The 26,702-nt window shown below is 35.5% G+C and overlaps 1 protein-coding gene across 2 annotated transcripts in view; it reads left to right on the forward strand.

The window, feature by feature from the left end:
* The window catches only part of PIK3C2G (phosphatidylinositol-4-phosphate 3-kinase catalytic subunit type 2 gamma), a 354,208-nt gene that overhangs the window by 100,787 nt on the left and 226,719 nt on the right, over positions 1-26,702 (forward strand). For both annotated transcript variants that reach the window (XM_036866811.1, XM_036866810.1), the window contains exon 15: positions 13,330-13,518. In XM_036866811.1, the coding sequence (XP_036722706.1) occupies positions 13,330-13,518 (189 nt within the window). The remainder of the gene's footprint in view (positions 1-13,329; positions 13,519-26,702) is intronic.

Below are 26,702 nucleotides of genomic sequence, written 5' to 3' on the forward strand. Positions count from 1 at the left end.
AAATCTATTATCATCTTGTTTATTAATGTGTTTTTTCTTATTAGCTTGTAAGAACTGAGAGAACAAGGAACCTATCTATCTTGTTTATCACTACATTTCCAGTGTTCTACACTGTGCCTGATAAATAATATATGTGAAATAAATGTTATAATGAATAAAGTTCCTTTGCATAGAATTTGGTATAAAAATTACCTTAAGGATTGAAAATGTTGAAAGACTCTCTTAGTCCTCAAGACACATATTTTGATGATCCATTTTTATACTAGACTATTGTCATCTTAACTAGGTGAAGCATCTTTTTATACTTCTTAATCAAAAATATAAAACCTTGCATTTAACAAGTGTGTCACATATCAGAGGCTAATATATTTGTAATGAGAGATTTTTAATATATAAAAAAGATACTATACTTTGAAATTTTAAAATATTCAAACAAAAAATATCAAAACCAACAAATAATAATCATAGTAACTGCCTTTAAATATTAAAGGTTTGTGTTTTTAAATTAACCCCAGTGATTTCTAACTGGTTTTATACTTCAGTTTCTATTTAAGAGAATAACTTATACTATAAAATAAGTAACATTTTCCTCTGTTTCACCCACTCAAATACAATTATCAATGCTCAGTAGAGTACAATTTCATTCTGGACTGTGAAAACAGATGGAGACCAGCCTTCAGTGTGATAAAACTTGTGTTAGAAACAGATTAAATTCATTTTCAAAATACCACATTTTATCATTTAGTTGGTGACTTAATTATTCCTTCTTTCAAATTGATCAAATGTAATCAGTCAAAAAGTTCAGACTCAATGAAATTCAATGAAAATGTGCCTATAATATTTGTAAAAATAAGAAAAACACCTTCTTGATGACAGCTAAAAGAATATGTCAAATATAAAGAAAATCCTGGAACATAAGGTATAAAATAATTTGGTATGAAAGAAATTATGCTTCCACTTCTAGCCATGAAGATTACCTATTACTAGACTAATCCTCCTGAATTAAAGAAATATGACACAAGAAAAATACATATGAAACAACTGCTCTCAGAAATTGAGCAGACAGGCCTTGAGGTGAACCCATTAATAAAGTGACTTTCAGCCCAGAGGCATTTTCTGTACCATAGATCTGGGAGATATAATTCAAGAAGAGAATGCAGGTCTTGCTGAGATTTAAAAAAAAAAAAAAAAAAAAAGGCAGAGATCGGAGTTTAATGATGCTGAGGCAGCTGGAATTTACAGAGCATAATAGTAGAGAAAAGGAAGATGTACAGGATAGAAGCTACAGAAATATGTATTGGTGTCCCCTTCTATATTTAGCTCAGTACTAAGCTACTCTTGAGCAGATAGAGATTTTGTAGGCACTGCAAAAGAACTGCTACAGGGAGATGTGAAATAAATGGAGATTCTAGAGGTTGCCCAATTCTGGGAGACATAGAAATTCTGACTAGTAATAATAGAGAAAGATCACCACACCCCAACATTCAATAAAGAAATCAGAAAGGTGCATATTAGGAGTAAGTGTGCTCTAGCCCAAGATTAAGGACTATACTTGGCCTAGCCTAACAAATCGTAAAAACAAGCCTCAAAAGGATCAAGCTGATCTGCTAGTAATTAAACGGACTACTAAAAAAATTGAAACATTCAACACTCAAAAGATAGCAAAAAGCAGAATTTTAAAGGTTTAGTGTACAATCAATAATTGCTAGTCATAGGAAGAGTCAGGAATATATAACCATAGCCCAAGATGGGGGAAAGCAGTTAACAGAAACAGATCCAAATATTTTACAACTATTATAAAGACTTCTGTGGATTTAAATAAAAAGATATGTATGAGTGAACAAATGAAGTCTCAGTAGAAAAATGGAAACTTAGGAACTGAAAAGCACAAATCTAAATTTTTAAAAATCACTGGAAAAGCTTAATAGATTGCATAATGAAGAAAAAAAGAACAGTGAGCTTGAAGAATGGGCTATAGAAATTATCCATGTTGAAGTACAGAAAGAACAAAACCTGAAAATAGTGATAGAGCCTTGTGACCTGTGGGGCAGTATCAAGTAATATAATATGTGTGTATTGGACACACAGGAGAGAAGAGAGAGATTGAAGTAAAAAAAAAAAAAAACTGAAAGAAATAATAGCCAAAATTTTACAACTTTGATTAAAAAAAAAATCAACCCACAGATATAAGAAGCTTAGCAAATCCCAAGCGTGTGTGCATGTGCACACACACACACCACCTAAGCACATTATAGTCAAATTTCTGAAAACTAAAGATAAAGATAAATTTTTTCTAAAGTATCAGAGAAAATCAACAAATTGCATCCACGGGAACAACTATAATTCAGCAGATTACTCATTAACTGAGGATTTCTCATTAGAAGCAATGGAAGCCAAAAGACATTATAACATTATCTTGCATTTTGAAAGGGGAAAAGAAAATACATCAACTTAAAATTATATAACCAGGAAAGATTGCTTTGGAGGTAGGGGCAAGATGGCGGAAGAGTAAGACGTGGAGATCACCTTCCTTCCCACAGATACAGTAGAAATACATCTACACGTGGAACTGCTCCTACAGAACACCCACTGAACGCTGGCAGAAGACGTCAGACCTCCCAAAAGGCAAGAAAATCCCCACGTACTTGGGTAGGGTAAAAGAAAAAAGAAATAACAGAGACAAAAGAATAGGGACGGGACCTGCGCCAGTGGGAGGGAGCCGTGAAGGAGGAAAGGTTTCCAGGCACTAGAAAGCCCCTTTGCGGGCAGAGACTGCGGGTGGCAGAGGGGGGAAGCTTCGGAGCCGCGGAGGAGAGCGCAGCCACAGGGGTGCGGAGGGCAAAGCGGAGAGACTCCCGCACAGAGGCTCGGCGCCAACCAGCACTCACCAGCCCAAGAGGCTTGTCTGCTCACCCGCCGGGGAGGGCGGGGGCTGGGAGCTGAGGCTCGGGCTTTGGTGCTAGCCGGGAGGGAGTCCGGGAAAAAGTCTGCAGCTGCCGAAGAGGCAAGAGACTTTTTCTTGCCTCTTTGTTTCGTGGCGCGCAAGGAGAGGGGATTCAGAGCGCTGCCTAAACGAAATCCAGAGACGGGTGCGAGCCGCGGCTATCAGCGCGGATCCCACAGCAACAGGGGCGCAGAGGGAAAAACGGAGAAATTCCCGCACAGAGGCTCAGTGCCGAGCAGCGCTCACCAGCCCGAGAGGCTTGTCTGCTCACCCGCTGGGGCGGGCGGGGCTGGGAGCTGAGGCGCGGGCTTCGGTCGGATCGCAGGGAGAGGACTGGGGTTGGCGGCGTGAACACAGCCTGAAGGGGTTGGCGTGCCGCGGCGAGCCGGGAGGGAGCCGGAGAGGAGGTCTGCAGCCACCGAAGAGGCAAGAGACTTTTTCTTGCCTCTTTGTTTCGCGGCGCGCAAGGAGAGGGGATTCAGAGCGCCGCCTAGACGAGCTCCAGAGGCGGGCGCGAGCTGCGGCTAACAGCACGGACCCCAGAGACTGGTAGGAAACGCTAAGGCTGCTGCTGCCGCCACCAAGAAGCCTGTGTGCGAGCACAGGTCACTCGCCACACCGCCCCTCCCGGGAGCCGGTGCAGCTTGCCACTGCCAGGCTCCCGTGATCCGGGGACAACTTCCCCGGGAGAACACACTGCACGCCTCAGGCTGCTGCAACATCACGACGCCTCTGACGCTGCAGGCTCGCCCCACCTCCTCCGTACCGCTCCCTCCCCCGGCCTGAGTGAGCCAGAGCCCCCGAAGCAGCTGCTCCTTTAACCCCGTTCTGTCTGGGCGGGGAACGGACGCCCTCAGGCGACGTACATGCAGAGGCGGGTCCAAATCCAAAGATGAACGCCGGGAGCTCTACGAACAAAGAAGAGAAAGGGAAATCTCTCCCAGCAACCTCAGAAGCAGCGGATTAAAGCTCCACAAACAACTTGATGTGCCTGCATCTGTTGAATACCTGAATAGACAACGAATCATCCCATATTCAAAAGGTGGACTTTAGGAGCAGGATATATTAATTTCCCCTTTTCTTTTTTTGTGAGTGTATATGTGTATGCTTCTGGGTGAGATTTTGTCTGTATAGCTTTGCTTTAACCATCAGTCCTAGGGTTAGGTCCGTCCATTTTTTTTTTTTTTTTTTTTTTTAAACTTAAAAAAATTTTTTTTTCCTAATATATATTTTCTTAATTATTTTTTCCGTATTTTCTATTTTTAAAAATTAAAAAATTTTTTAATAAGTTTTTTCATATTTTTTATTTTAAAAAATTAAAAATTTTTTTCTTAATACATTTTTTTCTTAAAAATTTTTTTCTTATTTTTTACTATAAAAAATTAATAAATCTATTTTTAAAAATTAAAAAAAAATTTTTCTGAATACATTTATTCTTAATTTTTTTTCTTATTTTTTATTAAAATAGCTTTATTTTATTTTATTTTATCCTCTTTTTTTCTTTCTATTTTTTTCTCCCTTATATTCTGAGCTGTGTGGATGAAAGGCTCTTGGTGCTCCAGCCAGGCATCAGGGCTGTGCCTCTGAGGTGGGAGAGCCAACTTCAGGACACTGGTCCACAAGAGACCTACCAGCTCCACGTAATACCAAACGGCAAAAATCTCTCAGAGATCTCCATCTCAACATCAAGACCCAGCTTCACTCAACGACCAGCAAGCTACAGTGCTGGACACCCTATGCCAAACAAGTAGCAAGACAGGAACACAGCCCCATCCATTAGCAGGGAGGCTGCCTAAAATCATAAGGCCACAGACACCCCAAAACACACCACCAGACGTGGACGTGCCCACCAGAAAGACAAGATTCAACCTCATCCACCAGAACACAGGCAATAATCCCCTCCACCAGGAAGCCTACACAACCGACTGAACCAACCTTACCCACTGGGGACAGATACCAAAAACAACGGGAACTATGAACCTGCAGCCTGTGTAAAGGAGACCCCAAACACAGTAAGATAAGCAAAATGAGACAACAGAAAAACACACAGCAGATGAAGGAGCAGGGTCAAAACACACCAGACCTAACAAATGAAGAGGAAATAGGTAGTCTACCTGAAAAAGAATTCAGAATAATGATAGTAAGGATGATCCAAAATCTTGGAAATAGAATAGACAAAATGCAAGAAACATTTAACAAGGACGTAGAAGAACTAAAGAGGAACCAAGCAACGATGAAAAACACAATAAATGAAATTAAAAATACTCTAGATGGGATCAATAGCAGAATAACTGAGGCAGAAGAAAGGATAAGTGACCTGGAAGATAAAATGGTGGAAATAACTACTGCAGAGCAGGATAAAGAAAAAAGAATGAAAAGAACTGAGGACAGTCTCAGAGACCTCTGGGACAACATTAAACGCACCAACATTCGAATTATAGGGGTCCCAGAAGAAGAAGAGAAAAAGAAAGGGACTGAGAAAATATTTGAAGAGATTATAGTTGAAAACTTCCCTAATATGGGAAAGGAAATAGTTAATCAAGTCCAGAAAGCACAGAGAGTCCCATACAGGATAAACCCAAGGAGAAACACGCCAAGACACATATTAATCAAACTGTCAAAAATTAAATATAAAGAAAACATATTAAAAGCAGCAAGGGAAAAACAACAAATAACACACAAGGGAATCCCCATAAGGTTAACATCTGATCTTTCAGCAGAAACTCTGCAAGCCAGAAGGGAGTGGCAGGATATACTTAAAGTGACGAAGGAGAAAAACCTACAACCAAGATTACTCTACCCAGCAAGGATCTCATTCAGATGTGATGGAGAAATTAAAACCTTTACAGACAAGCAAAAGCTGAGAGAGTTCAGCACCACCAAACCAGCTTTACAACAAATACTAAAGGAACTTCTCTAGGCAAGAAACACAAGAGAAGGAAAACACGTACAATAGCAAACCCAAAACATTTAAGAAAATGGGAATAGGAACATACATATCGATAATTACCTTGAATATAAATGGATTAAATGCTCCCACCAAAAGACACAGACTGGCTGAATGGATACAAAAACAAGACCCATATATATGCTGTCTACAAGAGACCCACTTCAGACCTAGAGACACATACAGACTGAAAGTCAGGGGATGGAAAAAGATATTCCATGCAAATGGAAATCAAAAGAAAGCTGGAGTAGCAATTCTCATATCAGACAAAATAGACTTTAAAATAAAGAATATTATAAGAGACAAAGAAGGACACTATATAATGATCAAGGGATCGATCCAAGAGGAAGGTATAACAATTGTAAATATTCATGCACCCAACATAGGAGCACCTCAATACATAAGGCAAATACTAACAGCCATAAAAGGGGAAATCGACAGCAACACAATCATAGTAGGGGACTTTAACACCCCACTTTCACCAATGGACAGATCATCCAAAATGAAAATAAATAAGGAAACACAAGCTTTAAATGATACATTAAACAAGATGGACTTAATTGATATTTATAGGACATTCCACCCAAAAACAACAGAATACACATTTTTCTCAAGTGTGCATGGAACATTCTCCAGGATAGATCATATCTTGGGTCACAAATCAAGCCTTGGTAAATTTAAGAAAATTGAAATCGTATCAAGTATTTTTTCCGACCACAACGCTATGAGACTAGATATCAATTACAGGAAAAGATGTGTAAAAAATACAAACACATGGAGGCTACACAATACACTACTTAATAACGAAGTGATCACTGAAGAAATCAAAGGGGAAATCAAAAAATATCTAGAGACAAATGACAATGGATATACGACGACCCAAAACCTATGGGACGCAGCAAAAGCAGTGCTAAGAGGGAAGTTTATAGCAATACAAGCCTACCTCAAGAAACAGGAAACATCTCGAATAAACAACCTAACCTTGCACCTAAAGCAATTAGAGAAAGAAGAACAAAAAAACCCCAAAGCTAGCAGAAGGAAAGAAATCATAAAGATCAGGTCAGAAATAAATGAAAAAGAAATGAAGGAAACAATAGCAAAAATCAATAAAACTAAAAGCTGGTTCTTTGAGAAGATAAACAAAATTGATAAACCATTAGCCAGACTCATCAAGAGAAAAAGGGAGAAGACTCAAATCAATAGAATTAGAAATGAAAAAGGAGAAGTAACCACTGACACTGCAGAAATACAAAAGATCATGAGAGATTACTACAAGCAACTTTACGCCAATAAAATGGACAACCTGGAAGAAATGGACAGATTCTTAGAAATGCACAAACTGCCGAGACTGAACCAGGAAGAAATAGAAAATATGAACAGACCAATCACAAGCACTGAAATTGAAACTGTGATTAAAAACCTTCCAACAAACAAAAGCCCAGGACCAGATGGCTTCACAGGTGAATTCTATCAAACATTTAGAGAAGAGCTAACACCTATCCTTCTCAAACTCTTCCAAAATATTGCAGAGGGAGGAACACTCCCAAACTCATTCTACGAGGCCACCATCACCCTGATACCAAAACCAGACAAAGATGTCACAAAGAAAGAAAACTACAGGCCAATATCACTGATGAACATAGATGCAAAAATCCTCAACAAAATACTCGCAAACAGAATCCAACAGCACATTAAAAGGATCATACACCATGATCAAGTGGGGTTTATCCCAGGAATGCAAGGATTCTTCAATATACGTAAATCAATCAATGTGATACACCATATTAACAAATTGAAGGAGAAAAACCATATGATCATCTCAATAGATGCAGAGAAAGCTTTTGACAAAATTCAACACCCATTTATGATAAAAGCCCTGCAGAAAGTAGGCATAGAGGGAACTTTCCTCAACATAATAAAGGCCATATATGACAAACCCACAGCCAACATTGTCCTCAATGGTGAAAAACTGAAACCATTTCCACTAAGATCAGGAACACGACAAGGTTGCCCACTCTCACCACTACTATTCAACATAGTTTTGGAAGTGTTAGCCACAGCAATCAGAGAAGACAAAGAAATAAAAGGAATCCAAATCGGAAAAGAAGAAGTAAAGCGGTCACTATTTGCAGATGACATGATACTATACATAGAGAATCCTAAAGATGCTACCAGAAAACTACTATAGCTAATCAATGAATTTGGTAAAGTAGCAGGATACAAAATTAATGCACAGAAATCTCTTGCATTTCTATACACTAATGACGAAAAATCTGAAAGTGAAATTAAGAAAACACTCCCGTTTACCATTGCAACAAAAAGAATAAAATATCTAGGAATAAACCTACCTAAGGAGACAAAAGACCTGTATGCAGAAAATTATAAGACACTGATGAAAGAAATTAAAGATGATACAAATAGATGGAAAGATATACCATGTTCCTGGATTGGAAGAATCAACATTGTGAAAATGACTCTACTACCCAAAGCAATCTACAGATTCAATGCAATCCCTATCAAACTACCACTGGCATTTTTCACAGAACTAGAACAAAAAATTTCACAATTTGTATGGAAACACAAAAGACCCCGAATAGCCAAAGCAATCTTGAGAACGAAAAATGGAGCTGGGGGAATCAGGCTCCCTGACTTCAGACTATATTACAAAGCTACAGTAATCAAGACAGTTTGGTACTGGCACAAAAACAGAAATATAGATCAATGGAACGGGATAGAAAGCCCAGAGATAAACCCACGCACATATGGTCACCTTATCTTTGATAAAGGAGGCAAGCATATACAGTGGAGAAAAGACAGCCTCTTCAATAAGTGGTGCTGGGAAAACTGGACAGCTACATGTAAAAGTATGAAATTAGAACACTCCCTGACACCATGCACAAAAATAAACTCAAAATGGATTAAAGACCTAAGTGTAAGACCAGACACTATCAAACTCTTAGAGGAAAACATAGGCAGAACACTCTATGACATACATCACAGCAAGATTCTTTTTGACCCAGCTCCCAGAGAAATGGAAATAAGAACACAAATAAACAAATGGGACCTAATGAAACTTAAAAGCTTTTGCACAGCAAAGGAAACCATAAACAAGACCAAAAGACAACCATCAGAATGGGAGAAAATATTTGCAAATGAAGCAACTGACAAAGGATTAATCTCCAAGATTTACAAGCAGCTCATGCAGCTCAATAACAAAAAAACGAACAACCCAATCCAAAAATGGGCCGAAGACCTAAATAGACATTTCTCCAAAGAAGATATACAGATGGCCTACAGACACATGAAAGAATGCTCAACATCATTAATCATTAGAGAAATGCAAATCAAAACTACAATGAGATATCATCTCACACCGGTCAGAATGGCCATCATCAAAAAATCTAGAAACAATAAATGCTGGAGAGGGTGTGGAGGGAAGGGAACTCTCTTGCACTGTTGGTGGGAATGTAAATTGATACAGCCACTATGGAGAACAGTATGGAGGTTCCTTAAAAAACTACAAATAGAACTACCAAACGACCCAGCAATCCCACTACTGGGCATATACCCTGAGAAAACCATAGTTCAAAAAGAGTCACGTACCAAAATGTTCATTGCAGCTCTATTTACAATAGCCAGGACATGGAAGCAACCTAAATGTCCATTGACAGATGAATGGATAAAGAAGATGTGGCACATATATACAATGGAATATTACTCAGCCATAAAAAGAAATGAAATGGAGGTATTTGTAATGAGGTGGATGGAGTTAGAGTCTGTCATACAGAGTGAAGTAAGTCAGAAAGAGAAAAACAAATACAGTATGCTAACACATATATACAGAATCTAAGGGAAAAAAAAAGGCCATGAAGAACCTAGTGGCAAGACGGGAATAAAGACACAGACCTACTAGAGAATGGACTTGAGGATATGGGGAGGGGGTGGGGTGAGATGTGACAGGGTGAGAGAGTGTCATGGACATATATACACTACCAAATGTAAAATAGATAGCTAGTGGGAAGCAGCCGCATAGCACAGGGAGATCAGCTCGGTGCTTTGTGACCACCTAGAGGGGTGGGATGGGGAGGGTGGGAGGGAGGGAGATGCAAGAGGGAAGAGAAATGGGAACATATTGTATATGTATAACTGATTAACTTTGTTATAAAGCAGAAGCTAACACACCATTGTAAGGCAATTATACTTCAATAAAGATGTTTAAAAAAAAAAAAATTATATAACCAGTAAAATTACATTTCAAAAATTAAGGCAAAATTAAAACGTTTTCAACTAAGCACAGCTGAGTTAGTTATAAGCTCATCTGTACTATAAGAAATCTTAAAGAAAATATTTCATGCTAAAAGAAGTGATAAGTATATGGACACTCAAATCTACAAGAATAAATGAAAAGCACCACAAAGGGAAAATAGGTAGATAATAAAAATACACATTTTTTACACATTTATTAATTTATTTTAAAAAATAATTGTTTAAACAAAAATAATCACAATAGACAGCTGGGTTTGCAATACATGAAAGTAAAATGTGTAACAACTACAATAAGAATGAGAAATAGAAAAATAAAAGCATAGTGTTCTAAGATTCTTATACATAAGGTGTGTAACATTAATTGTGGTTGGCTGTGATATGCTAAAAAAGAATGTTATAATCTTGAAAGAAACCACACCCCCCAAATTTTAAGAGTACATTTAAAAGTCAAAAAGATGACAAAAATTAAATTTAAAAAAATCCAGAAGAAAGCAGGAAAAAAGGAGAAATAGTTTGGACAAAAAAATTAGTAACAATATGGTTGATTTAAACCCAATCATGTTAATATTCTGTTAAATATAAATTAATAAAAACCCCAATTAAAAGGCAGAAATTGTTAGCCTACATTACAAAAGTAATATCCAACTTTATGCTGTTTACAGGCATATATTTTAAATATAAGAATTCAGCTTGATTATAGTTGAAAGAATGGAAAAAGATATACAAGGAAAATCATACCATCTTGAAATATTTGGAAAAAAAACATTTGACAACATTCAACACCCATTTTGATAAAAACTCACAAAACTAGGAGTAGAATGGAACTTCTTCAGACTTCAACTCCTGAGTTGAATCTAGATCTATGGAAAAATCTAGAGTTAACATCGTATTAAGTGGTGCAAGAATGAATGCTTTCCCCCTAAATTGGGAACAAAGCAAAGATGTTTGTCTAAATATTCCTCTTCAGTGTTGCACTGGAAATCCTAGCCAGTGCACTATGGCAAGATAAATAAGTGTTAAATGTATAGAAGTTGGAAAGAAAGAAATAAAACTGACTCTATTTTTATGAGTGATTATGTAAGATCATAGCATTTGAGGTTAATGTGCAAAATGCAATTGTATTTGAGTAAAAAATAGAAAATAAATTTTATTTTTCAAAATTCTATTTACAATATCAACATCTCTACATTAAAAAGTACAAAACTTTGCTAAGAGAAATTAAAGGAAATCTCAGTAAATGGAAGGATATATCATGTCATTGATTAAAATAACCCCTTTTGTTAAGATGACAGTTCTAGTCCTCCCCAAATTAGTGATAAAGATACAGTTGTACACCCATTAGAATGTATATTTTTTTTCCAAATGATCAGTATGCTTTTAATTAAACTCTGAAGACTTGGATAATATTTTTAAATGGGCAAAAATCAAGTGTGGGCAAGAATGCCATACAGTTGGTTCTATCATACCCTACACATGATAATGTAAAATATTACAACCACTTCAGAGAATAGTTTGACAGTTTCTTCAAAAGTTAAACAAAAATGTGACATACAACCAACTCATTCCCCTCCTTGATACTTTCTAGGAGAAACGAAAAATACACCCATATGAACACATGCACACAAATGTTCTCAGCAGCTTTATTCATAATATCCCAAAACAGGAAACAACACAAATGTCCATCAAATATGAGAAAGGATAAGAAATTGTGATATATTCATACAAAGGAAGAGTACTCATTAATTAAAAGGAATAATCTACTGATACACTCAACAATATGGGTAATTTAAAAAACGTTATACTGAGTGAAAGAAGCTATAACTAAAAGAATATTTACTCTATGATTCCATTTATGTGAAGTTTGAAAATAGGTAATATTAGTCTAAAGTGAAAGAAATCATACTAGTGCTTGCCTTTGGTGGCATAAGAAAACTGTTTTATATCTTGAAAAGTGTGTAGTTTTTACTTGATATATGCATTTGGCAAAATTTAATTAACTGAATCCATGCATTCTCTTTTATGTAAATTATGCTTCAATAAAAGAAGGTAAAAGAGAAAAAAATCACTGTTCAATATTGAAAAAATGAATTCAGTTAGGAAAAAATAACTTGTTTTAATACCATAGAAGTAATTTGGTTATGGAATTTTTTCTTCCAGGGCTTTCTGGTGAGGAAGGTAGTGACAAAACAGAAAAGGAGCCTAAATGTACCTCAAAAATCATCCTCTATAATCCAGTTCTTTCACTTTGCAGATGAAGATGGCTTCAGAAGAAATTGTAGAGAAATATCGATATTTAAAATCTTTCAATAATTCTTATTATCCTGCTTGGGAGTTTTAGTTAATTTAAGCTGAGCAACAGAGTATCAGTTTGGAGGAGACAGTGTTGAAAAGCTGTCATTGTCATGTGAGAAATGCTGTCCTTCAGCTGAACCATGGTCTTGAATGCTTTTGCTCGAGTGTAAGCAAAACATGGTAAACTGTCAGTGAATCAATGGCCCTTGTTCTAGACTTAAATCTTCTGTTGGGACCACTTTCCAGAGGGAAACGCTTGAGCACTTAAGGAAGTCCTATTCACTGGCATTTTAACCCCAAACTTCCAGCAAACTCTGAGAATTTAAAGCCAGAATCCAGGGATAAATTGAGATCTTTGTTTTTGAAGTTCAGAGCAAAAAGTTTTCTGAACTCTGATTGAAACTTGCTTTGAAATGAAGGAATATGGTCTTCGAAATATGCCATTTCTCCACAGGCCCACTTGGGTCTAAGTTAATTTATAAAGAGTGTAAGAAAGTAAATAGTTAAGCAACTTTGTTCTAAGTAGTACACGTTGCAGGATTCGGATAAACTTGGTCTGCCTTAAAGGAGACAGAGACTTTGCCAACCAAAATGACGTTTTTTAAAAAGTGGCAAGCATAAGAGTGAGGAAAAATAAATGTGAATTATCTGAACTGAAGTTTATTTCATTTTATTTTTCTATAAAAAAATAAATTTAGTGGGAAATAAGCTGATAAAATAACCTATCAAACTGTCCCAAAAAGATAAAGGACTTGTTTTCCAAAATAAACTAAAATAAAAGTCAAAGAACTAGACTAACATTTTGTACTGTGTATTTACAGCAAACATTTGTTCGTGTAGCAAACTCCAGTAAATTATAGTTTCCCATCTGGTTTTGCAGACTCTCTGAGGAAAAGAGAAGATACTTATGGTTTTATCGCCTCTACTGCAATAATGAAAATTGCTCCCTTCCTTTGGTCCTGGGTAGTGCCCCTGGATGGGATGAAACAACTGTTTCAGAAATGCATACCATTTTGAGAAGATGGAAATTTTCTCACCCTTTGGAGGCACTTGGACTTTTGACTTCCAGGTAAGAATTGCATGACAGGCATGACATTACTAATGAGAAAAATTTGAAGAGAAAAGCTGTAGGACTATATGATTAATTCAATAGCAATTCCTTTTGTTTCCAATTTCAGTAGCTATGAATATTAAATTTAGATAAATGTAAACTATGAATATAAATTTTAAACAAATCTAAACTATAATTGTGTCTTCTGTACTAAACTTGAAGTATAATTAATGGCCATAGTATCTTAAATGGAGAGTCTAGTTGCTCTTAGAGAAATAACAACAAAAAATATTGAATAGGGAAAAATGAAATTCTCTACTTGTCCCCCTCTCAAAAGAAAAGAGTCCTTAAAAATTAAAACAATATCTTTTACTACTGAAAAATGCAAAGCCTGGCAAAATACCCTGCTTACAGTAGGTTTTCAGTTAATAAGCCAATGATGATGACAAGAATAAAAGGAAAAGCTATCCCTTATATATTCTCCAGATCTTCCCTCAGAATAAAATGCATGGGGGTAGGGGATCGGGTGGGGCAATGATGTCATCTTCTAGTTAAGGAGAAGCATGAGGGAGCAAGTGTGGTGTCTGGCTCTGGTTTGGGGAAGCAGCTCTTCCTTGGCTTCTGTTTCATATTCAAAGCCAAGAAGAGATATTTTAAGTCTGTCTTGATGGCATCAGCTCACCGATGCCATGAAGAAAGTCTGCAATCTCTAGAGTCAGAGAAGAATTGTGACACCCAGTTCTGTTCTAAATTCTCTCTCAAGATCCTGATGAAGGAGAAAGGAGGGAGAGAAAGTGACACAAAGGACTTTTCAAAGGATTTATTTAGGTTTATTTTAAAATTTGTGTCTTTTATAAAATTTCTAGCATGGGAAAGGAAGAGAAAGTGTTTTCTTTTTCTATTATTTGTAAGAGTTAATAGGTTCCTCTCAATCTTCCAAGCTCAAAATTTACAAATTATCTTAAAACCCTACATGTTTTGTGCCTCTCACGTTGAATATTTTATTCAGTTTTCTGATGTCTTCCATTAATTACTGCATGCTCAGATGCCCACTCTTCCTTGATAGATGATAGATAGATAGATAGATAGATAGATAGATAGATAGATAGATAGATAGATAGATAGATAGATAGATAGATAGATAGAGAATTTTTCTTTTAGTTGACCTTGCAGCTTTTCCCCTTTTTATAAGGCTTCTTCTAGGTGGATCCTTCCTTGATCTTGCCAGATAAAATTGACCACATCTTCCTAATACAGTGCTTTGTTTCTTTATGAATTACATTTTATTGCAATGTGTTTACATGCAATATGTGAAACATGTAATTTGCCCATATTGGACTGAGAGCTAGTTAAGGCAAAACAGTTCATCATAGTGTTTCTGTTTCCCAATGGCTTAATAATACCTGGGACATAGTAATTACTCAGTATTGGCTCAATCACTCTCAAAAATACATTATGATTATTTATACTACTTTATTTTAATATTTAAATTATATTATTTGAGGGAATCATCAATTATCTTTATTTCCTACATCTCCTTGTACAGGTGAATGAATTAATGAAATAATGCTATGATAAGAAAATCAATTAACAATTGATTGGTTTCATTGGAATTATTTACAGTTCATACTTGTATTTCAAGAACCTTCTGGAAAAAAATAAGTTCTCATTTCCACCTTACTCCTAACATCTTTTTCTGATTTAGATAGATAAGAATAGCCAATATCTACAAAAATTTTTTGCTAAATTCTAGTTGTTTTTGGCTCAAGTAAGACTTAGAATATTAGCACAATTATTATTTTGTCATTCCTGAACTGATTAGCTCTTAGAAATTTGGCTCAAAATGTGAACGTTAAAAAAAAAAAAGTGAAGGTAACAATTCACAGAGTAAGAGAAGATTTAGCAAATCATATATCCGATAAGGGAATTGTATTCAGAATATATAAATACTCTTACAACTCAATAACAAAACAATAAATAACCCAATTTTTAAATGGTCAGAGGGGGACTTCCTTGGTGGTCCAGTGGCTAAGACTCCCACTCCCAATGCAGGGAGCCCGGGTTCGATCCCTGGTTAGGGAACTAGATTCCACATGCCGCAACTAAGAGTTTGCGTGCCATAGCTAAAACATCCCACGTGCCGCAACAAAGATCCCGCACACGGCAACGAAGATCCCATGTGCTGCAACTAAGACCAGGCGCAGCCAAATAAATAAGTATTTTTTTAAATAAATAAATAGAGGATCCAACATTTCCCCAAAGAAAATATACAAATGCCCAGTAAGCACATGAAAAGATGCTCAACATCATTAACCACTAGGGAAATATAAATGAAAACCACAATGAGATACTACTTCACACTAACTAGGATGGCTATAATCAAAAAGACAATAAGCATTGGCAAGGATGTGAAGAAATTGGAAATCTCATATGTTGCTCAAGGGAATGTAAAATGGGGCAGCCACTTTGGAAAACAATTTGTCAGTTTGTTAAATATTAAACATCAAGTTACCATATGACCCAACAATTCCACTCCTAGCTAATACTCAAGATAAATAAAAAGTAGGTTCACTCAAAAACTCCTACATGAATGTTCAGACCAGCATTATTTATAATAGCCAAAAAGTAGAAACAACTCAAATGGCCATCAGCTAATGAATGGATAGATAAAATGTGGTCTATCCATGCAATGTAGCAGTATTCAATAATAAGAAAGAACGAATATTAATATATGTTACAACATGAATGAACCTTGAAAACATGCTAAGCAAAAGAAGCTAGTCACAAAAGACCACATATTGTATGATCCATATATAAGAGATGCCCAGAATAGGCAAATGGATAGAGACAGAAAGTAGACTAGTGATCACCTAGGGCTAGAGGAGGGGGAAAATAGGGAATGAGTGCCAATGGATATGAGGTTTCGTTTTGTGGTTATGGTTCCACAACTCTAGAAACATGCTAAAAATCATTACATTGTACACTCTGAGTGAATTGTATGGTATTTATATCTCTATAAAACTATTAAAAATATTTAAAGAGTAATTGTAAAGGTAAAAACTATGACTATATCTCTAAAGCATAATTTTCTTATGGGGCAACTTTCTAAAGTTTATAAAGCATTAACTGGTGGGGGTTTTTTTGGGTTTTTTTTTTTTGGTAACTTATTGTTTTATTAAGATGTACCTTGGTCTATTTTAAAGACATCTAAATGTGTTAACTAATATTTTTTGTTAAGTTCATGTAATATTTCTTACAAAAATCTTTGTCAGAATGAAGCCTGTAATACTGATTAGTTTTCTTGCTTATAAAATAAGAGGATTCACTAGATGGACTTCAAAATTCTGATTCCTGATAACTAAGCATAATTCTGTTTATAGGAGCCTTCTCTACTTAAAGAGATGCTGAACATCTATTTGATTCACTTAATGTTTTAAATATAAAGATCAGATTTTTACTTAGTGCTCCTTAATACTACCTCGTTTTATTATCTACAATAACCTTAAGGCAAATGCTATTATTATTCCAATTTTACCATTGAGGAAACTGAGGCTTACTGGGGTTAAGTTGCCCAACTGACATTAGTAAGTTAAGGAGCTAGAGTTAAATCCAGAGATTTGGAGCTTGCAATCTTAACACTATTGACTTACAGCCTTCCTACATAAATACATACTATTTGTTTACATACTAAATATGTAAATAAAACTATCCTAAAGTAGTTTGATTATAGTAAATAGCAGTACTTACCGTCTTATGCTTGGATGTTTCTACTTCACTGTGTAATTTCTTTTTTTCTGAATAACCAGATTTTTAGAGGTTATAGGGACTGGTTTCAAAGTAGAGTGCTGTTTATTAAGCGTCATTCAGGGAACTTAGTAGAAACTGGATTTATTTGCACATTGAACAGTTCCTTATCATGCATCAAAACAGGTCACTGAAAAGGTTGGAGTATTTCCACTGTACTTATCCTATGACTCCCACTCTCAGTTTAACTGAACTATTAAAAAACTTGAGGACAAGCTGTTTCCAGAAATGAACCTCTCAACTTCTCTAAATTCAAAAGCTGACTTCTCTGAGAACAAACAGTTTGTGCTTGTTAAGTGAGTTGTCAGGGTGAGTTCTTCAGAGGTCTGTATTTTTTCTACTTTGAATAGTCTTATTTTTTCAATGGCTTAACCTCCTGAGAACTGGTGTGCTCCATTTCTAGCTTGGATAATTTTTACTATTGTTGATTACTTAATCCTGTTTGAAGGTTCACCACCTCCTTTTGGCTTATTTTTAGCAAGAGACATGTTGAGATTTGATTTAGCTCGTGTGGGCCATAGGGTGTTAATATTTCCATGACTGAGTGTTAGCAGTGTGTTCACCAGGTACTGATACTTCCATTAGAGAAGGCAGTACTGTCAGAATACCAGAGACCAAGGGCTAACTAAGGTCTGTAGTTCTTGGCAGATGGTTTCTGTTTTCTTGAACCCTGGTGCCCAGGTGCAACTATTCAAGTACTAATAATAAGCAGAAATTACCCAAGGAATTAGAAGGCAGTTCAAGGGAAGTATTCATTTAAAAATAGTAACTCTAAATTGGCATCAGAGGATTACATCAGAAGCTTAAATAAAAATTTGACAAGGTACCAGAACTTGCCATCCTACGTGATGTGAAATTATTGTTTTGCAGGAAAAAGAGCAATACTTAATAGGCAGTGCCGTAGCTTTCAAAATTAGTTTCCTTAGAAAAATATTCCACAAAAATGTTTGCACTAAACCACTATATTCTTTATTGTAGAGATTAATTAATGTATGCTAAAATGCATTCTTAACTAGCATTGTAAGCAGGCAGAATAGAATATGGAAAAGGTAGACAGTTATAACTTCCACATCTGACTAAGTAATCAAGTGATGGATGATGGTGTATCCTTTCTATTTATTTATTGAGCAAAAATATGTGTACATGGAAATTGGCATGCAATGACTCAAAGAAGCCGAATAGGTCATAATGACTGTCTCTAAACAGTTTACAGGGAAAGACTCAAACTGAAAATCACACAATATACTCTATACTATAATCAAAGTATTAAGTGCTGTATGCCCCCAAGGAAGAGAGAGGCAAATTCTCTCAGGGAAAGTAAGAAAAGCTTCACAAAGGAATTAAATTCTGAGTTGAAACATTCATAGGAATTTCCTGAACGGAGAAGAGAGAAAATGGCATTCCAGGAAGAAAGACTAGCATGGTCACAGTTATGGAGGTTCAGAGAATAGTAATTTAATATAATATTAGAAGGGAATTGTACTGGGAGACAAGGTTGAAAAGAGTGGTTCAGTTTAGGTCATTTGGGGCCTCATGAGTCAGGTAATTACTAGGAACTAACTTTACTGCAGCCCATGGAATTTTAAGAATGGTAGTCATACAATCAGATTTATTTTATACAGGGATAATTCTGTGAATTATTGTGAAGGGTGGACTGAAAAAAGAATAGAATAAGAGCAAGGATATTAGATAGATGCAAGTATTGAAATAGTCTACTTGAAAAATGGTCTGGGCCTGATCAAGGCATCAGTAGAAATTTACAGAACAGATTTGAGAAACATTTCAGAGGAAAGTGAAAAAGAGAGAGGAAATAAGGAAGACTTTGAGCTTTCTGATTTGGGTAAATGATAAATAATTACATCATTAACCAAGACGAATTATAGAAGAAAGAGCAGATTTGGGTAGTGAAGTTGGATGCCATACTTCAAGGCCTGAAGAGGAAATGGAGAAAAATAAATTGTGCCTTTTGGAATAGGATTGCTAGTAAAGGCAAGAAGATCACTAAAGTTGGAGGAGGTAAGAAAAAGATTTTGATGTTTGGGGTTCATATGTTTGTTGAAATAAAAGAGCTTCAAGCATGTTTAAAAACTGAGATGAAAGATGCATGAAGGAAAGATCAGAAAACAGGGATGGGTGAACTGACAAAATGAGATGGCACCAACAGCCAACAACCTGGACCAAAAATGCAAATGGAAGTTTTATCAAGGAGAGGAAGAGAGTAACTTGCTCCTCTCAGTTGGGAGGGAAGGAAAAATATGAATATGATTTTAGATAACTATGGATATGGAAGAGAAAAATGTGAAAGTTTCAGTATTCTCCATGAAGGGAGAGTCAAGGTGATATACTAAAAATGAAGAACATAGAAGTGCATAAACCCAAAGATATGTGTCTTGCCTTTGTGTACTTTTGAAGAGTTTCTGGAGTTGCTTCCATATTTCATGGTTGATAATATAAGCTTTGAAATCAAACATATCTGTCTCTGTCACTTATTACTTGAATGACCTTGGACAATTTTGGGGAGTAATAAGCATCATGTACCTTACAGGATAAAGTACTTATGAGAGCTTTCATAAATGCTGCCAATCATTCTTATCGTCATTATCCTCTTCATCATAACTATACTTTTAAGAGAGTTTAGAGTTTTCAGATTTTTTCAGTGCCAAATTGTAAATATCAATAAATTCATGGGAACAATTTCATTTCTAGTAAGCTTCAGTAAGCTTAAATTCACTTGTCAAAATGTATATGTTAAAAGCGTTAGCAACTTAATAAATATTTGACAATGGAATAATGACTTATAGCTTACTTATTAAGCTCTTTTACAATGTTATGTGATTTGACCTATAAAACAATCTCTTTAATATTGTTACCAACATCTAGAAATTCCATTTTACTGATCCCCATTTTACAGATGAAGAAATTGAAACCCAATTTGTCTATTCATTCACTCAATATGTACTTATTGATGGCCTACTTATGCTTGGCCCTGAAGCAAGCATATTAAGCAAAAAGATACATAATCTTGCCTTTATGGAGTTGCAGTCTACTGGAGGTGGGGAGAAATAGGCCACTACCGAATTATAAATGTAAAATAACAGGTGTTATAACAGCTCTGAGTGAAAAGCACATGGTTCCATGATAACATAAAGGAACCAAATCTTTTCTCCAGAGTGGGAAAATTCTTCCCTGAGGAAGTTATGTTTGATTTCAGATCAAAGATGAGTGGGAATGAATTGGTGAAAAAGGAGAGTAAGAGAAGAGCTTCCTGGGAAGAGGGAATCTGTGAAATGTGGAAACTGTGTTTAAGAAACGGGAAGAGAGCCAGTGTGCCTGGAATCCAGGGAAGGAGTGTGTGATATAAGATGAACAGATATGTTCAAATGGAACTAGAAGATCATGTTAAGGTCTTCTAAACAGGACCATGTTAAGCAACTTGGTCTTTATTCTGATAGCAACAAGAAGGCTATAAATGATTCTCAGTGAGAGAATATTTTGAATTGATCTTCATCTTTCAAAGATTCCTCTGGTTTCTGAGTGAAGCATGGATTTGGTGAGGGAAGCAAAAGTAGATGAGAGAAGATGAGATAGGAAGCTATAGAAGTAGTCCAGGTGTCTGAGAATGGCAAGTCAGCCTTAGAAGGTGGTGGTGGTGACATAATAAAATGAAGAGAATCAGAACATTTAGAAGTAAAAATGACAGGATTGAATGGGGAGGAGTAGTGAAAAAGAGAGGTGTCAAGGATTACTTTTAGGTTTCTGTCTTATGTAAGTAGGAGGATAATAGAAGCATTCCCTAAGATGGGGCATGCTGGGTGACAAATAGATTATAGAAGAACAAGAACCCTGCAGTTCAGGCTTTGTATGTTGGCTTTGAGGTGTGCTTGAGATGACTGGTGGTGGTTCAACAAGGATATCTAAGCTAGAGACCCCGATCTGGAAATCATCCAGAGAAGAATGGGAATTAAGTTAAGGGTGCAGATAAATTTGTTTAGAGAGAGAGGGCATAAGATAGGAAGAACCTTTATATTTAGATTCAAAATTCCTATTTTTTTTCTTAACATCATGCTGCTTTTGCATGTAACGTCTAATGCATCCAAACACAAAATCTCTCCATTGTGCTTTCAATACACCACTTGCTTAAGATAGGACCTTTCTAAGCTTGTCTATAAGTAAAATCAAAATGCAATCATAAAGAGGAACAAAATCAATAACTATTCTTTAATTTTAAATAATAATTTTAATTAATACCATGACTATATAGACAATTCCCAATATCCATGCATAAGACCATAGACTATCCATCAGGAAATGTCTGTACAGTTCCTATGTCCCTTTGGGCCTATGATTCATTCTTATTCCTTTTGGTTCATGACTGGATCAGTGCCCCGATCCAAACAGACAAATTACACTGCTCACTATTATATGTCTCTTTGATCCACTTAGAATGAAATAAAATTAAAAATACACCCAAATTAGTCTTGTGCATATCATATAAGCATATATGATAATATCTAGTCAAAAGATTAGAAGGCCTTGCTAGAAAAACTGACCTAGTATTCTGAATATTTGGAGTCTAGTTGCAGTGTCACCATGAATGACCTTAGGAAAACAGCTCAAACTCTCTTGAGTTTCCGTTTCTTCATCTGTACAATCACGAGGTTGAACCAGGTCTCCAAGTTTCCTTGAATTCTAATATTTTGTAATCATGTGAAAATTTTTGAAGGAACATGAAACATTCAGTAGATAGAAGTTGACGATCATCTTAAAGAAGCCTTATTCACCATTTTTCCCAGAAAAAAATTTCTTCTGTCACGTCTGATTGTTTTTTGAAAAATAGCAAAGATATTCATATTGACATTTTTCTTCCAAGTTGATGCCGAGTGTGTCATCAGACTCAAAACCTGTTGGAAAAACAGTTCTGTACTTCTGATGGTTTTCTAATTCTAACCTGACATTGGGGCTTTTAACTGTGAATAGCCTCATGGCATTCTGCCTGAATTCTTAGTGTGTTTTCAGAAGTCTGACATTTCTGTTACACTTAAATTTGACCTCAGATTTCTTTGCTTTTCAGTTTACTCCAAGCTGCTTTTTTTAAAGGTCATTTGTTACATTGCATTTGGCTTTCACCCGTCACTTCAAAAGTTCTTTGAGTAAGGTATTGACCCTATATCGTTTTTCAAACTAGAAAAAGAAGAGCAAAAGAGAAAAAGAAAGAAGATAAGAAAGAAGTAGAAATGACAAAATAACAAGTCAAATGGAAAAAGTTGAAAGATGTATTTTTCTGTTGAAATTTCACTTCACAATTCCACTGGTCCTGTTGAAGCTTGTCTGAATCCTTTGTGATATTCCTATAGCCCTCTGAGATGAGAGAAATTATACATGTTTGAGGGAAAAGAGGAGGAATGACAATTCCCAAGTCAGATGACTGCAAAGCCAGTTTTTCATTCAGGGAAGACATAGGTTGATGTGCTGCTGTCTTAGAAACAGGGCACAAGTGCTGATTCCTTGACCTGTGGCCCCACTACAATAACACATGCCAAAACTATGTTGTATATCCAAAGTTTTCAAAGTGATGTCTATAGTCCTAAGGATATTTACAGCGATGTCACAAGATCGAAATTATTTCCATAATAATTCTAAGATGTCATTTCTCTTTGTCACACTCATTCACTTATGAGTGTAGAGTGGGATTTTCCAGAGACTACATGACATGCGATATTGCAACAAAGTTAACACTGAAGCAGACAGAGAATTCAGCTGTCTTCCATTAAGCCAGACATTAGAGACAAAAATGTTAAACAAGATCATTCTTCTCACTAAATTTTTTCTTTGTGAAAATATAGACATATTTCATAGAAACATAATGTTCATGTTAGCCAGTAATGGGTTTATTAATGTCATATAAAATGAATCGATAAATATTTCTTAAATGTCCTGGTTTTATTTCTAATTGGTTATTGTTGATGACATAACTCACATAAACAAAAACTCTTTGGAATCTTCCATAATTTTTAAGAGTGTAAAAGGGTCCGGATACCAAAAAATGAATTGGAGAACTTTTATTGTACAGCAAATTCTAACCACAGGTCAGTTTCTGCTTCTACCTTGAGCCAAAAAATTACCTAAATACTTGATACTCTTCATTTCCTGCCCATGTAAAGATTCAATTCCAACTTATTTCTCTGCTTGACTTTAAACTTTGTGTTTACCCTACATTGTTGGCAAAATATAGAGTTGATATTTCACTGAAGTTTCTTTGAAAAATGTTTATCTTGAAGTTGTTTTAATTTTACTTAATTTTTTCACATTTTGAAGGTTTTTGCCACGTCTTAGATTCTATCAACTTTTACAGTCAGTCTTCAAGGAGTATTTTTTCTTTGTGTCCAAATGTCCTCATTGGACAGTAAGCTATTTTTAGGTAATTCCTTAACAATTACCATACCCAGTTATATTTACCTTAGCTATGGTGTCTTGTCCTTTTAGAAATCCCAGAGATGCAATTGTTAGCTCAATTCGGAAGCAACTAAACCCTGAATATATAGAATCACTGCTCACAAAACTCATATAAAACTGAATAGTAAGCCAGTCTTGATGTTTTTGCTTTTGACCATAATTGTTTTTTGCTCCTCTATTCAGAGATGCTTGGGAAACTAAATTAGATAGCATAAAGTTACTTAAATGGACATTTAAAAAATTATGAATAACCTTAAATAAGTGATTATTTCACTGGACTCTTGTTATGCCTAATTTTTTAAAATTTCATAATAAATGAAAATATGTTTCACCTTACATAATCTCCTCCCCAACAAGTAATGGAATTTTACTGATCTTGTATCCTTTTAATACCTCAAAACAGATAGATCTCCATTTATTACATTTTAGATTATCTATTTTCTTATTGATTATAAGGAAATTTCTTATAAATATAAACGAGGACCTAATTGACATAAGCCTGATGAATCTTCTAACGAGACTTTTGTTTATTCCCCAGACTCAAGGTGTTATGTCCATGCCTACAGTAATTAGTAATCCCAAGGTTAACAGGGTCACTAGAGAGTGGCTCTGGTTTATTATCAGCAAAAATTACACTTATTTTTCAAGCAAATCAGGTCATTGGAAAGTACAGCAACCTGGCTTGTGGAAAATTCAAAATAGGTTGCAGTTCTTCTGATACATATGACATTTCAGTGTGTAAATATCACACCACAGTCAGAGAACTAATATGGGTAGCCCTCACGTCATTGAGGAGCATGAAATGCCAACAACTATATCCCCAAAGAATGTTTACATAGTTTTAGACAACATCACAGGAAAGAAATGCCAGGATTTGTGGAACATGTTTGTCCATTGATCTGTGGCTAAGTTCATGGCCCTGAAAAGGTATTAAGCATAAATTCTTCAGAGGCAGAGATCCCTATTTGGGCCTATCATGTTAAAAGAATATTCTCAATCAACTACAAGATACGAGGCTTGTTCTTTTACTCAACAATGTGCACTCTTAAAAGGACATATGATTTGGATCTTTTTTGTAGTGTAATATATTTGCAATTATTAATATATTTTCATAGCTAATTGAATGAGACTTACTTTAAAAATTATTATTTTTTTAGTAACCAATAGAACTTTCATATAGAAAACTTGAAAAACTAAGCATAAAAAAGAAAACTAAAGTCATCCATGACATTTCCATCCAGAAATTTTGTATTCATATTTTGATCCTTCCTTTTCCATCTTTTTTGTTAAGCATATGGAAAAATGCACACATTTTTCTAAATGGTATTATACTGCACAAATTGCACAATTTTTTCATAATATTCTCATATTATTAAATATTATTTTAATATTTTAATGACAGCATGTATTTTATCATATGGTCATAGCACATTTAACTTAACTGCTTATTTTTAGATATTTATATTATTTCCAATTTTATTTGCATACATATATCCTCACACACACCTTTGATTATTTTCTTAGGAAAAATTCCCGAAGTAGAATTGCTATGTCCAGGAGTAAGCACATTTTAAAGATTCTTTTCAAATACATGTTCCCGTATATTGCCAGCAATATATGAAAGAGCCCATTTCCCAGGAACTTCACCAACACTGCCAGCATCTCTTTTAATGTGGCCAACTCTTCCTAAAATAGTCAAATTCAAGTTATATTTGGATATGTTTTAATGTCGTTAGGCCTTAGTCACATCTCAAGATGTCTTGTGGTTCATTTCTAGGCAATTTCTCTTCCAATTTCTTCCTGAACTTCACATAACAGTAATGAATAAAAAGAGACATTCCTTTCTATGAAGGTGCAAAAACATTCTTCCCAGCATTTGCACATGTTAATACAATACATAATTCTCCTTTTGGACTATACTATACAGATATTACTAGTTTTTTGTTCTCCTGTTCCTGAGGAGCCTGGAAAAAAAGATAATAAACCCTTCTTTTCCATTACCTTCAGATTTGTTTTTCTCTTACTGTTTGACTGAGAGGAAAAAAAAAATCTGGAATTTGTATGAGTGGTGTTTGTGGAATTAAGCCTATTGCTACCAATGTAAATTATCTCAGAGCACAAGAAATAAGATGGGCTCCATAGTATGATTTTCTTCATTTTTATCTTCATGGCCAATGCATTTTTATTAATCACTCAACATGTATGGAGCATGGTGCTAAATTCTAGAAATAAAAAAAAGAAGATAGAACAATCTTTATCTTCAGTTTATATATTCACTAGCTGAGGAATGAAGATACATATATATAAAATGATAAATCCTAATACACACTAGCATATCCTAATTGCCCAGTGGATTTAACCACTCAAGGCCCTTGGAGTTCAGAGAAGTGATTACTAAAGATTGGCGTAGTGGCCTTCAAGGGGATTTGATCCACATTTTGAAGGAGGACTAAAACTTTAAGAAGAGAAGGGAGCGTGTTCCAAGCAGAGGTTACAGTGCTCACAAAGGTGAGAATGAGCATAGCATTTTCAAAATAAAAATAACATACAATAAGCCAGAGCAGTTTATTCAGTATTACAGTAGTAGAAAAATCTGGAGTGTTCAGCCAGCCTTGAATATCTAAATGAATAGTATGGGCCTGAGAGGTCCTTTGAAAATAGAAAACCATTTAATGGTTTATGAGAAATGAACTTACAAAATCAGGAAATTTTATAAGGTATTGCTATGAAAAATGCTAATACCAGCATCAGATAATTATGGCCTAGCATAGACAGTTGCAGAAGAAATTGAAACAAGTGTAGATGCTAGAGCCATTGGGATAGAAAAATCAACAGAACTTGACAACTGATGAGATATAAAGATAAGAGACTACTAGGAATTCCACAAATATATTCAGTTATGCTTGGACTAGGGATATAAATGATTGAGCCTATCCTCAACCATG

The sequence above is a fragment of the Balaenoptera musculus genome, chromosome 10, assembly GCF_009873245.2.
Source record: "Balaenoptera musculus isolate JJ_BM4_2016_0621 chromosome 10, mBalMus1.pri.v3, whole genome shotgun sequence".
Taxonomy (NCBI): domain Eukaryota; kingdom Metazoa; phylum Chordata; class Mammalia; order Artiodactyla; family Balaenopteridae; genus Balaenoptera; species Balaenoptera musculus.